Genomic DNA, 14,050 nt, shown 5'->3' on the forward strand with positions numbered 1-14,050 from the left:
TACATTATAATATATTATTAAAATAAGAATATTTCATGAAAAAATTTAGCATCTGAGTAGTCTCAGATGAAAACATAAAAAACATAGGTAACTCTCCATCTAGATTTATTTGATTATAATCAAAATAACCTTAAAGATTTTCAATTCACTCTATCTAAAATTAACTACAAAATATTTTTCACTTACCTGATGTTTCACTTTCTGCCCAGAGGGCTGCAGATCCTGACAAAGTTCTTTGCAGTTGCCCACGGTGTCCTTGTTTAGATTGAAGATGGTCAATGAGAAATGGGATTGGCTGTTCAGGCGTCTCAGTTATTAGCTTGGTCATTAATTCCTGAAGGCAGAATGAAGCAAACTTTTACATCTAATAACAACAGCAATAATAACAGAAAACATCAGCTCAGTATTTACTGGTGTCAGTCACTGCTTTGTTTCTATACAACAACTAATTTAATACTCATAAGCATCTCCTCAGGTACAAGTCATTTGGCCTCATTTTGAGGAAACTGAATACAGAAAAGTGAATTGTCTATGTTATATAGCTTAAATGTGGCACAACCAAGACATATTTATTTATTTATTTGTTTATTCTTTGTGTGTGTGTGTGTGTGTATGATTATTGAAGATTGAACCCAGAGGCATTCTACTTCCAAGCTATGTCCTCAGCTCTATTTTTACTATCTATTTTGAAAGGGTCTCACTAAGTTGCAGAGGTCCTCACTAAGTAGCAGCTCCCAAGTACTGGGATTACAAGCGCGCACCACCACACCCAGCTATATTTATATAACTTGAATACCATACTTAGCTAAAAACACATTAGAAATGTTATTTAAATTATTATTTAAAAACATAACCTTAGAATTTTACATTTTAGATTACTATTTTGAGAGATTCCATTACAAACTAAACTTTAACTAAAACTCACCATACACCCTTGTTGGATACAGAATGTTCCCCGAAGAGCTTTTATAGTGGTATTCGGGGTTGATGTAATTGAGTCATGAGAATTATAATCTCAGCCAGTAGGGTATGGCTGGAGAAGTTGGGTCCCTGTGGGTGAGGTCTTAGGAGTTATGTTTGTATCTTTGAACTCCCCCCCCCCCCCGCCGCTTGCTCTCACTCTTGTTTCTGACCGCCACAATGCATACTCTCTCTGCTTCCCACAGCCATCCCCCAAGCTTCAGACCTTGGCCTCACAAGGATTGAACCTGGAACCTCCAAAAAACCGCGAACAAATAAATCTTCCTTCTTCTAAGTTGTATGGTCAGTTTTTTTGTATTATAGCCCTAAAAATGTTGACAGAGATAATCTTATATACTAATGTCCTTTTTCCTTAACCATACATAAATATCTCCCAATAAAAATTTTGTTGGAATAAAAAAAATGAATAATATGCCACAGACTCACAGAAACAAACAAAAGTCTTAAATTGTCTCCAGACAATAATCTTTTCACAAAAGCCCTGATGAGTAAATAGCTTGTTCCTCCTTCCCTCTCTCTCCCTCTCCCTTTTTCTCTCACTCTCTCTTGTTAGGCAATGGTGAGTTATCTACCTGAAAAATAGGATGTTTCATTTTTAGACAGCTGTAATGATACCTTAAATTGGGCCAGAATCTGCCCCAGGGTAATAGATATGCATTATTATTCTTTTTCAGTTGGAAAGAGCAATGAAAATCTCCAATTTGTGGTCAATTAGAATTCCGAGATTGCTGGGACATAAGCAGATACCCAGCCACATGTACAGACTTCGGTGCTACGTAATTGGTTTTGTGAACCCAAATGCACCAGTTTCTAGTCACATTTCATCTTGTTGATGTTAGCCCAGAATTCTAGTCTGTCAATTGTCATTTTAAGTTCAGATACTGTGAGAGGGAGCTGTTCCAGTGAACAGGCCAGAAAAATCAGCTACTAGAGGCCCAAATGGAAAGTGTATTGGAAATTTCCTTCCTGTTGTCAGTTTTGTTTGTGGTGGTGTTCAGGTTCCCTCAGCTTGAATGCTCTTCTCTACAATGTCAGATGGCAAACCTGTTACCATTCAGTCTCCAATGATACCTTCTCAGAGGCTCAATTCGAACCAGTCTTCATATGTCTTCATCACTTTACTTTTTCACAGCATTTAGCACTCTCCAGAGTCATTTTGTGTAACATTTTCTCACCTCCTTGTTGCCTGTTCCTCTTCCTCTATAATACTAGAAAAGGCTTTCCTGGCTTGATTTCTACTAGTTCCTAAGGCATCTAACTCATAGCTTGTTTAATACTTGTAAGAATCTACTAATTTAATACTCATATTTAACTACTCAACTAATTTAATACTCATAAGAATCTCCTCAGACAGGTACAAGTCATTTGGCCTCATTCTGAGGAAACTGAACTACAGAAAAGTGAACTGCCCATGCCATATAGCTTAAAAATGGCAAAACCAAAGAAATAGTTAAATGATTATCTAATGAATGAGTGAATGCTTACAGATAGGCATTAGGAATTAAAGTGCCTTGTACCAATAAACAAAACATAATGCATGCATAGATTTTTTTCATTCCAGAAAAATATAATCTTCTGATTTTTCATAGAAAAAAATGCTGTCCCAATTATCTCAGGGATACTTGTTTAGATGTATAACAGTCTAAGAACACACAGATTTACCTGAGTAGAGGCTAAATATTTTTTTGTGGCTGACAATATCCCAAAGTAATTTTAGAGACATGAATAAAATAATTCAGAGTGAACAAAGAGTTTTAAATTAAAAGAGCAAAGAGTTTCTACAATAAACTGTGAAGCAAAATATCATATATATGTATATATATATGTATGTATACATATATATACATATATATATATGTATGTATACATATATATATACATATATATATATGTATTCATATATGTCTTACTTTTCTATCCTGAAAAATATGTAAGCAAACAATCAGTTGGCATAGGTCTTATTTCTGATATTGAAAATCTCAATTATCATCATTATTATTCAAGAGGCCATTCCTCTACTTTTGAAATGGCAATTATGAAGTAATGCTGGTTCAATTAAATCTCAATTATACATCAGTGGAATGCAATTTAAACATTTCAGATTTTGCATCAATAGGAGAAATGCATTACAATCTATTTAAACTCATCCTACATTACAAAGGTGCTAGATAATGAAAGAAAAAGAAAATAGATGGACCAACTAGACTACTCTTGTCACAGAAAGCCTGCACACCAAGATAAAGCAAAATTAGGTCAGATAAAAGAGCTCCGGAGCTACAGTGATTTTTCTCCAGAGGCCTTGGAAGATCTCATGTGCTTTTTATAAAACATTTTACCTTTTGAATTAGATGGAAAGTTTCTGTAGTTTTGTTCTTTTAAAATAAACTGAAGTATCCTCATGTTCTCATTAGAAAATGGATTAAACAGTTGTAATAAATCAAGTAATCGCTTAAATTTTGAAAATATCATCAGTCTTGCAACTAGTTTTGGATATACATATATTCCACGAGAGACACAGAACAAAATTAAATGGATTTTGTAGGTAATGGTATGTTCACAGCAAAATTAAAATAATTAATGTTTGCACTACGGTATGTTGGGCACCTTGGTTGAGTAAGAGTTTGGTTTGGTTTTGGATAATTCTACTTACAAGAGGAATCATCCTGTTTCTCACTTAATCCATGTCCCCATTGGCATTAGGACTTAAATGATTTTGAAGAATTAGACATCAGAAATCCCTTTCCTAAGCATCAAAATGTAAATCCTTAGATTTGCAAAGATCCTCTTGGCAATAAAAAGACTGATTTCTTTCCACCACTAGGATTTAAAGATACAAAAATAGAACCAAGAGGCTGATAGATTTGAGGAGGTGAGAATAGAGCTGTGCAGCTAGAATGTCAAGTTGGAGACAGAAATTGGTTATTGAAAGTTTCACAAGGATCATTCACCATAAGGAAAAATTATTCTAGGGCTGCCAGATAGTCTCTGGTAGAGAGGCTGAACACCACTAGGGGGCAATGCATCGGGGGGGGGGGGAGCCCATCTATACTTCTTACCATTAGTGTAAGGATCATGACATGAAATTCCCTGGAAGATTTGGTCTGTGGATGTATATGAGTTAAAAGAACAGTGGAAGTGGTAATTACATTCCTGTCCTGGAACAAAAAACGTATGGACATTTTAGGCTAAGGATTTGGGAACTAAAAAACTGCAAGTATAAAATTTAATGTGATCCTGTTTGCCATCACTAGTGAAATAAACCTGGGGCATTGGAGTTGCATACAAAATACTAGTCATTGTTAACAACAAAAATTTAAATTAATAACTACTAATATCAATAACATTTTATTATATAAAAGTAACATAAAAGTATACAAATTGAAGTATATAAAGTGACTGAGAAGATACAGGAAATGGTAGTCATTAGACACTGGGCTTTGAAACTACATGTACGAGTGAGTGTTGAATACCTCATCTTCTACTTACTATCTGCGTGACTTTGGCAAGGCACTTTATCACTTTAACATTCAACACTCTATCCACTGAATGTGAATGATAGTATTACCTACATCCTTGGGTTGCCATGGAGATTAAAAAGATAATAACTGCAAACCATTCACAAAGTACCTGAGTTATATGTAGACTACTGTGACGGGTTACCTAACACTTTCTCCTAAGAGTAGACTGTTTTCAGGATCTCCTTCATACAATCTGGTTAGAGTTTCCCAATGAGATAAATTTGTAAGGGTTTTGAAAAACAAAGAAGCAGAATTTCCCCCAAGAATTTCCAGGCATAGTGGTGTGAGCCTATAATCCTAGCTCCTCAGCAGTTGACTGTAGGCAGATGAGACATTCACAGCAGCTTCCCAGCAAGTATGTGGAAAACCTCACTGCAGACTGGGATAGAAATCCACAAAATGACTAGGGAATTGCAGCAGTTTCAGGCAAATACTGGAGGACCACCTGCTTCTATGCTTAGGCTGGGATCTTCACGGTCAGGTCTTCTGATCCATGCTGACATTCACTCTGACCTTTGGAAGTATTCCTCTGGTCTCTAAGTCCAACTGTCTAACTCTCCCTTTCATAAACTCATTTTTACTGAATTCTCTTATGACACAGATGCATAGATGCCTTTTGTTTTCTTGACTTAACCCATACTAGCATACCCAAAAAGATGTTAGCTAATACTTTAATATTTACTATGACTTGTATGTATATATATATATATATATATACATACACATTTTTATGTAATATACTTTATATATGTAATATATTTGTGTTTATTACTACTATCATTACCATTGTATTAATATGCATTAATATATACAATATATATTTTATATTTTTTTCTGATTTTAAAACTAATAAATTTCTCTTAATATAGTTTTTCATCAACTACAATGTGTGTGTGTGTGTGTGTGTGTGTGTGTGTGTGTGTGTGTGTCTCACTAGGGATTAAGGAGCATTCTACCTTTGAGCTATACCCCCAAATATATATATATATATATATATATATATATATATATATATATATATATATATTTAATTTTGAAACAGGTTTTCACAAAGTTGCAGAGGGCCTCAGTAAGTCGTTAAGTTTGACTGTGAACCTTCCATCCTCTTATCTCTGCCTCCCAAGTACTGGGATTGCAAGCATTTGCCACCATACTTGGCTAACTATAATCTTTAACTTCATGAATATACTGTACATTAAAACAGACTTTCTGCATTGGTATGTGTTTCCTATTATGTGGACTGGCATTTTGTTGCTGGTATAATTTCAAATATACTTATTTTTAAATTATAAATACACACATAAAATTTATTTTTTAGATTTTGAGAAACACTCTAGAGAACATAAATCATTAATAAGAAAATTAATATTTCTGTTATGCAGCATGTAAGGAGTACTGGAATTTGGAGCTATTGGAGCCAGTAACAGAGAGACAACTATGTGCTAATAGAAAATTGGCATGATTAATGAGTTGGAAAATGAATACTAACCAGTAATGAGGACTGCCTTAAAATGCATTTTAATTTCGATGTCCATTAGGTAAAATCAAAACCATGTGTGAGTTGGTAGCTCATCCTAGTGTCACTTATTACTAAAATGAATAATCAGGCAGCAGTAGAAATTATCTTTGTAAAAGATTCATTTCATTTGATGGAAGCTATATCTCTCGCTTAAAGTAAAACAAACTAAAAGTGCATTGATATGCACAAACACCAAATTGACCATAAAATTCCTGGGGTTACCCATCTATGGGTGCAGCCTCCAAAGCCTCACTGGCTCTAGGTTCAACCCTTACTCTGGATACCACAGCATATGACAGAATAGCATTCTGCCTTAAAAATTGGGGACTTCGGATTAATTTACTTTTTGATTCATTTTCCTGAGAAGAAAATAATACTTGTATCCTTTTTAACCTCAGAAAAAAGTTATCATAAAACAAAATTAAATCCATTTCCAAAATCTCAGTAATTTCAATTTTATGGCTTTTTACTAAATTAATATATCTCAAGACATTGCACTCTATTATAGTGAAGGTGGTATTAATCATCTTTTACTCAGTACTTATAATTATTTTAAGTATTAATAGAATATGGTATATTATCATATGTATAAAATTATTTTCATTCACAACTAGCATCAAGCTCTGATGACTGAATTAATTTCAAATCTGCATATGCTTCCATTTTTTACCTTTAATTAGAACTCTTAAAATTTTCATTTTAGATCCTAACCTTTCAAACTTCCATCCCCACCCCTATCATACAACTGTATTCAATAAATAGCAGGTAACAGACATTGAACTGTCAACAATAAATGTGAGAAGCTTGATATTCAGTTGCCTGCAAAAATACCTTTCCTTGTAAAACAGCCCTGTTTTCAATTGATGTCACCATTGCCAATGGGTAGAATTCTTTTTTTTTTTAATGGGCATTTTAACTTTATTTATTTATTTTATTTTTGTAGGTCACCATTTTTATCCTCTTTATTTATATTCTTATATTTACTTTTTTCTTTTTTTAATTAATTTATTTTTTAAATTGGTGCATTGTAGTCATATATCAATCACATTGGAGTACAAGACTTGAGAGGATATACAAGCACACATCATCCAATTAGCCCTCCTCCAGCCCCCATCCCATTCCCTCCCCCTCCCTTCATCCCACACTTCTTTGGTGATTTACTTTGATACATTTGTTTATGTACCTCCTGCGTTTTAAAGAGGCTCCGTCCTCCAGTATTACATACCCTCTGATTGGTCACATTAGTTGCTTAACTATAGGGCCCTTTCTATAGCTCAACCTCTTCCTGTTTCCCTTTTCCTCCTAGTTATTGCTGATTAAGAGAAGCGTCTGATTTATATTTTCTGCGATATTTCTCTGTGCATGCTGCGTTGCAAGTACCAATCCCACTCTTGATGGTCCCAGTAGTGGCCTGGCTACTCAGTGGACAGATCCAGACCTCGCTGGCTCAAGCAGCGGCCTTGCCTCATGGGAGGCCCCAGTTCTGGTCTCGCTGGCCCCTGAACCGGTCTAACCCCTAAGCTGGCTTTGGTCCCGGCGTTGGAGGCCGCAGGAGTGAACTTGCCTCATGCCAGGCTCCGATGCTGGCCATTGGCCCCTGCACCGGTCTAACCCCTTGGCAGGATTCCAATCCCGGCCTCGGAGGCCTGAAACCGGCCTAGCCTCATGGCAGGCTCCAATGCCGGCCTCGTTGGCCCCAGCACCAGCCTAACCCCTCGGCAGGCTCCGATCCCGGCCTCGGAGGCCCCAGCACTCGTCATGCCTCATGGCAGGCTCCGATGCCAGCCTCGCTGGCCCCAGCACCGGCCTAACCCCTCGGCAGGCTCTTATCCTGGCCTCAGAGGCCCCAGTACCGGCCTTGCCTCAAGGCAGGCTCCGATGCCGGCCTCGCTGGCCCCAGCACCAGCCTAACCCCTTGGCAGGCTCCGATCACGGATTTGGAGGCCCCAGTACAGGCCTTGCCTCAAGGCAGGCTCCGATGCCGGCCTCACTGGCCCCAGCACCAGCCTAACCCCTTGACACGCTCTTATCCTGGCCTCGGAGGCCCCAGTACCGGCCTTGCCTCACGGCAGGCTCCGATGCCGGCCTCGCTGGCCCCAGCACCGGCCTAACCCCTCGGCAGGCTCCGATCCCGGCCTCGGAGGCCCCAGCACTGGTCATGCCTCGCGGCAGGCTCCGTTGCCGGCCTCGTTGGCCCCAGCACCGGCCTAACCCCTCGGCAGGCTCTTATCCCGGCCTCGGAGGCCCCAGTACCGGCCTTGCCTCACGGCAGGCTCCGATGCCGGCCTCACTGGCCCCAGCAGCGGCCTAACCCCTCGGCAGGCTCCGATCCCGGCCTCGGAGGCCCCAGCACTGGTCATGCCTCACGGCAGGCTCCGATGCCGGCCTCGCTGGCCCCAGCACCGGCCTAACCCCTTGGCAGGCTCCGATCCCAGATTTGGAGGCCCTAGCACTGGTCATGCATCAAGGCAGGCTCCGATGCCGGCCTCGCTGGCCCCAGCACCGGCCTAACCTGCCAATGGGTAGAATTCTACCTGGTTTCTACCTGCACCATAATCCATATTCCTCCTCCTCCTCCTCCTCCTCCTCCTCCTCCTCCTCCTCCTCCTCCTCCTCCTTCTTTCTCTTTCTCTCTTTCTCTCTCATGTATGGTACTGGAAATTGAACCCAGGGGTGTTCTACATTCCCAGCCCTATTTCATTTTTTTAAATTTTGAAATAGGGTCTCACTAAATGGTTGAGGTTGTCTTCAAAGCTATGATTTTCCTGACTCAGCCTCCCAAATACTAGGATTGCAAGTGTGCACCCACCACACTCGGCCATTTTATTTATCTTTTTGGAATGGGAGTAGACTGGGATGTGATCAATATATAGGTTTTCATGTGCAGTGAAAACAAGATTGACAGCTCTGCCATTTCTTGTCAGACGTTTCCACACCATTCAGGGATCTGAGACTGTTCTACCTCAGGACCATGCCCAGACCTGGGCTATACCCACTTCTCCCATTCCCAGACAAAACTGAGATTTCATTGGAAGTCGAAACTCAGCAATAAAGAGAGCAATATGAATAGTAATTACTTAAATAGCAGTTATTTATTCAGCCTGACAGGTATAAGTGTCAAGTACTTTACATAAAAGTAATCATTCACTATACATTTAAAGAATTACATACAAGAGGCATAACTCAGGCAACACACAAGCACTTCAACAAAGATGTTTGTTAACTCCCTGTTGACTTCAAGCCACTCAGCCTCCACCAGCAACCCACCAGTGCTACCCGTTGCAGCCACATGCACATCCATACCACACAAACCTAGGAAATGAGAACACTGGTGTCTCTGACTTCTAAGTCTTTGGGCCTCCCTAAATATCACAATGTAAATTTAGCTTTATGGTACTCATTTTAATGAACAAAAATATATCTAATTAGCTTCATTGTATACAATCCAGAGATAAAAACAGGAAAAATAATAAATTGCTTTATAATAAAGTCTAGAAATAATGAAAAGATAATGACTAAAAATTAATCATTCTAAATTCTAAAGCTGAATCACAGAATTATTTCTGCTTTAATAATATGAATAATGCTGGGCATGGGGGTGCACGCTTGTAATCCCAGCTCTTGGGAGGCTGAGACAGGGGGATCTCACAGGTTCGAAGCCAGCCTCAGCTACTTAGTGAGGCTCTCAGCAGCTTAGTGAGACCCTGTTTCCAAATAAAGTATAAAATAGGTCTGAGGGTATAGCCAGGAGGTAGAAAAGCCTCTGGGTTCCAACTCCAGTATCACAAAATGATGATGATGATGATGATGATGATGATGATGATAATGAAAAATAATAATAATAAATTCATCTCACCAGCAGAACTACTTAATGACAAATGATGAAATATTTTGTCTATTTCCTACTAATTTTTTTCCTCTAATACATTTCCTCTAATACACTTTGGCATACATTTTGAAACCCATAAAAAATTACATAAAATTAATCATTCTAAGTCATCACATAAAAAAAATATAAGCTTATAGTCATATACATAGGCAAATGCTGTGGTCCCCTGTGAGACATATTGGCATATCACATGGAAATAATTTCAGTTTGGCAATTGAATTGTTCAATACGATAGTCTATAAAAGCAACTCATTTGATGTTGGGTTGGATTTTTTCACAATCTTACTTGAAACTATCTCTATAGGAGTACAACACACATGATATTGAGTGAAATTAGTAAAGCAGTCAAAACTCAAATTAAGTGAAGTAGCAGATGTATGCGGACGTTGGCATAAAAAGGAAGGTGTCTGTCAGTTGGGTAAAAATTATTTTAGCCTCATCACTTTTACAAAATGTGTAAGTAAAACAGGTTGCTTTATATGGCAAAATCATAAGAAAATTCCACCATGCATACCCAGCACCTTCTTTTGGAATTAATGATCTAGGGAAAAGATGTGCACAGTTTCTGTTTCTATCACAAGTATTGCTGCAAATTGCTGATGAATACATTGGGCTATCATGGTCTAACACTACTATGTAAGAAATTCTTACTCAGATTCCATGTTTCCTAAAGGAATCTGGAAAGATCATGTGGTTTAACAGAAAGATATAAGTTTGGGTGTGTGACTGATGTGAATTTATCTCCTGCCTCTGTATTGGCTGCATGAATTTAAGATAGTTACTTAGTTCTCAAAGCCTTATTTCTCATCCTTAAAATGGGTAGGATGATATCTAACTTGTCAGTTTGTTCTTGAGAGTAGAGAAAACATATATAACTAGCCAAAATATGGAACCAATCCAGGTCCCCATCAACAGATGAATGGATTTCAAAACTCTGGGAAATACACACAATGGAATTCTACTCAGCCATAAAGAAGAACAAAATCATACTTTTGCAAGAAGATGGAAAGTCCTGGAGAGCATTATGTTAAGCGAGACCGGCCAAGCACAGAAGGAGAAGGTACATATGTTTCCGCTAATATGCTCAAACTAGGGAATCCAGAGGATACCAGTGGTATTCCAGATAATGGAGGGGAAATACCAGCAAAGCTTGAATGGAAAGATAGAGGAGGAGGAAGGCTGAACTTGATTAATGAGGGTCCACATCTGAATATATGTAAAATTATGAATATGGCATGGTTACCCGGGACAATCATTGTTTTATTGCTGGGAGGGGGGAAGGGAAAACAGGGGCGGGAGGGGGGAGAGGGCATCAAGTATAGTTTAAATATATACCATTTATGTTCAATAAAAAATTTAAAAAGGAAAACACATATAACATACTGCCTGGACTATATGGATCATATTTCTTAATAACGTGACACGCCATTTACAAGAGAATGTACAGGGAAGTTTTGCTTGTTTGGTTTCTGTAGATGTTATATTTTTTAAGATAAGTAAACTATTTGTTAAGTTGGCTTATAAGTCATTTCTCAAGAGAGTTCAGCTGCAGGCCATTGCAAGAGAAAAATTTAGAGCTGCTAAGCTGGAAATAACATGCCTGCCTTTTTCACAATGATTGCTTCAGTCTGCTAAATTAATCACTCTCCAGGCCTTTATGACAGTTGCTTCTGTGTTTTCATTACACATTTACCAACTAACTAAGAAGCCTTCTGAGGTGCTTCCCAACACCAACAACTCATTTTCTGATGCTCTGTACACCAGAAGTGCCCAACAATTCAATTATGACACTATCTACCCCAAGTTCATGTCAGATCCCATAGACATAAGGACTCAGTCTCATAAGGCTGTCCCCACTCTGCAATAGCAGAGGTCAGGGCACTCATATTTCTAATCAATTGCTTAAAAAAGGTAATTGGAAATACTCAAATGACTTCATTAGCAGAATGAAAAAAATTCTGGTGTATTACACAGTGGAAAACTAAACAGCAATGAAAATGAGTATTATTATAGTTGTATGCAATAGCATGGGTAAACTTCAAAAAACATAAGGATGAATAAAAGAAAAAAGACCTCAATTATACACACTTTTTATGCCTGTTTATCTTAACATCCACAGTAGACCAAATGAACTGTAGTGCTTGGAGGAGGTGTAGTATCTTAGAAGATACCTCTTCTTTGTGCCCAATGCCTAGCACAAGGCTCTTGGCATAGAAAACCCTTGAAAGTCCCTCAGGGATAAAGGTAACAGAAGTTAATTTTGTTCTAGTGAAATATAAGACATATGGTGAATTTTTGCATGAATTTTAGAATACTTTACACCACTTATTATTTTATTTTATTTTTTATATTTTATTGTTGTGAATTATATTTTATATTTTTGTTTATATTTATTTTATATTTTATATTTTATTGTTGTGAATTATAATTCTTTCTATATTTATTTAGTATTTACATATTTACTTATATTTTATTGGTGCATTGTAATCATACATCTTGTTGAAGTTCAGGGTAATAAAGGCACACATGCACTCAGCACTCATTGAGCTCTCCCCCAGTTTCCGCTCCATTCTTTTCTCCTCCTCTTCTTCCCATGCTTAGCACAGTAATTGACTTTGATAAGTATGTGTATGTACATCATGTTCATTGAGGTGTTTCCCTTTTCAAGTCTTCCTCTCTATCCCTCAGTTACGTCCCCTCCTTCATTCCTCTAAGGTTTCTCCTCCTTTGTCTGGAGTCCCTCCTGTGCCCCAATTTTTCCTTAGCTTCCAAATATGAGACAGAACATCTGACCTTTCACTTTTTGTAAATGTAAATGACTAATCTCACTTAGCATAATATTCTCCAGTTCCATCCATTTTCCTGCAAATTACATTATTTTGTTCTTCTTTATGGCTGGGTAGAATCCCATTGTGCATATTCCATAGTTTTTGTAATCCACTTATCTATTGATGGACATTTTGGCTGGTTCCATATTTTGTCAATTGTGAATTGTACATCTATAAACATAGATAATGCACGCATTGTGATGGTAGTTTGGTTTCTATTCTTTCGGGTAGGTACCCATGAGTGGTATTGCTGGGTAATATGTTAGGGTTATTCCCATTTCCCTGTGAATCCTCCACACTGTTTTCCAAAGTGGTTGAACTAATTTGCAATCCCATCAACAGTTTATCTCTACATCCTTGCCAGCATTTATTATTGTTTGTTTTTTAATTGCCATTATAAATTGAGGTTAAGTGCAATATCAGTGTAGTTTTGATCTGCATTTCTATGACTCCTAATGATAGTGAACATTTTTTCATACTTATTGGTCATTTGTATTTCTTCTTTTTTCAAGTGTCTATTTAGTTAACTTGCCCATTTTTTTTATCAGGTTACTTGTGTTTTGGGGTTTTTATGGTGGTGAGTTTCTTGAGTTCTCTGTATATTATAGATAGTAGTCCTCTATCAGAGGAGTAGCTGGCAGAAAAATTTTCTCCCATTTTGTTGGCTCTCTTTTGAGGTTCTTGATAGTTTCTTTGGCTGCACAGAGGCTCATCAGTATAATGCAGTCCTATATATTAATCCTTATTTTAATTTCTTGTGCTTGTGGAGTCTTATTGACAAAGATTTACCCATGCCTAGATGTTGGAATATATGTCTATATGTTGGAATATATGACTATATGTTGGAATGTTGGTCCTTCTTCAAGTAACTACAAGGTCTTAGGTCTAATTCCCAGGTCTTCAATGTATCTTGAATTGACTCTTGAGCAGAGTAAGAAAGTGAGGTTTATTTCCATTTTTTAACATATTGATAATCAGTTTTGCCAACACTATTTGTTGAAGAGGCTTTTTTTCCCAGTGTATATTTTGTCCCCTTTGTGAAAAATCAGCACTGATCTATAATTTTCTCTTCCTAAGCTGTCTTTATATGGTTTAGGTATTAATGTGATGCTGGCTTTATACAATATGTTTGGGAGAATCTCATCTCTTTCTACTTCAGGGAATAGATTAGGAAGTATTGAGATTAAATCTTCTATAAAGTTTTTATAAAATTTGGCTGAAAAACCATCTTGACTTGGATTTTTCTTTGGTGGTAGGCTCTTTATTGCTGTTTCTATCTCTTAAATTTCTATATGTTGGTTTAAATTTTCTTTAT

The 14,050-nt window shown here is 37.6% G+C and overlaps 1 protein-coding gene across 6 annotated transcripts in view; it reads right to left on the minus strand.

Moving 5' to 3' along the window:
- LOC308261871 (uncharacterized protein C8orf34 homolog) overlaps window positions 1-14,050 on the minus strand; it is a gene marked incomplete at both ends in the record, with an annotated part of 438,078 nt that overhangs the window by 358,230 nt on the left and 65,798 nt on the right. For all 6 annotated transcript variants that reach the window (XM_080694054.1, XM_080694051.1, XM_080694053.1 and 3 more), the window contains one exon: window positions 187-334. In XM_080694054.1, coding sequence (XP_080550180.1) covers window positions 187-334 — 148 coding nt within the window. The remainder of the gene's footprint in view (window positions 1-186; window positions 335-14,050) is intronic.

This window comes from Muscardinus avellanarius (genome assembly GCF_963383645.1).
Source record: "Muscardinus avellanarius genome assembly, chromosome: 4".
Taxonomy (NCBI): Eukaryota; Metazoa; Chordata; class Mammalia; order Rodentia; family Gliridae; genus Muscardinus; species Muscardinus avellanarius.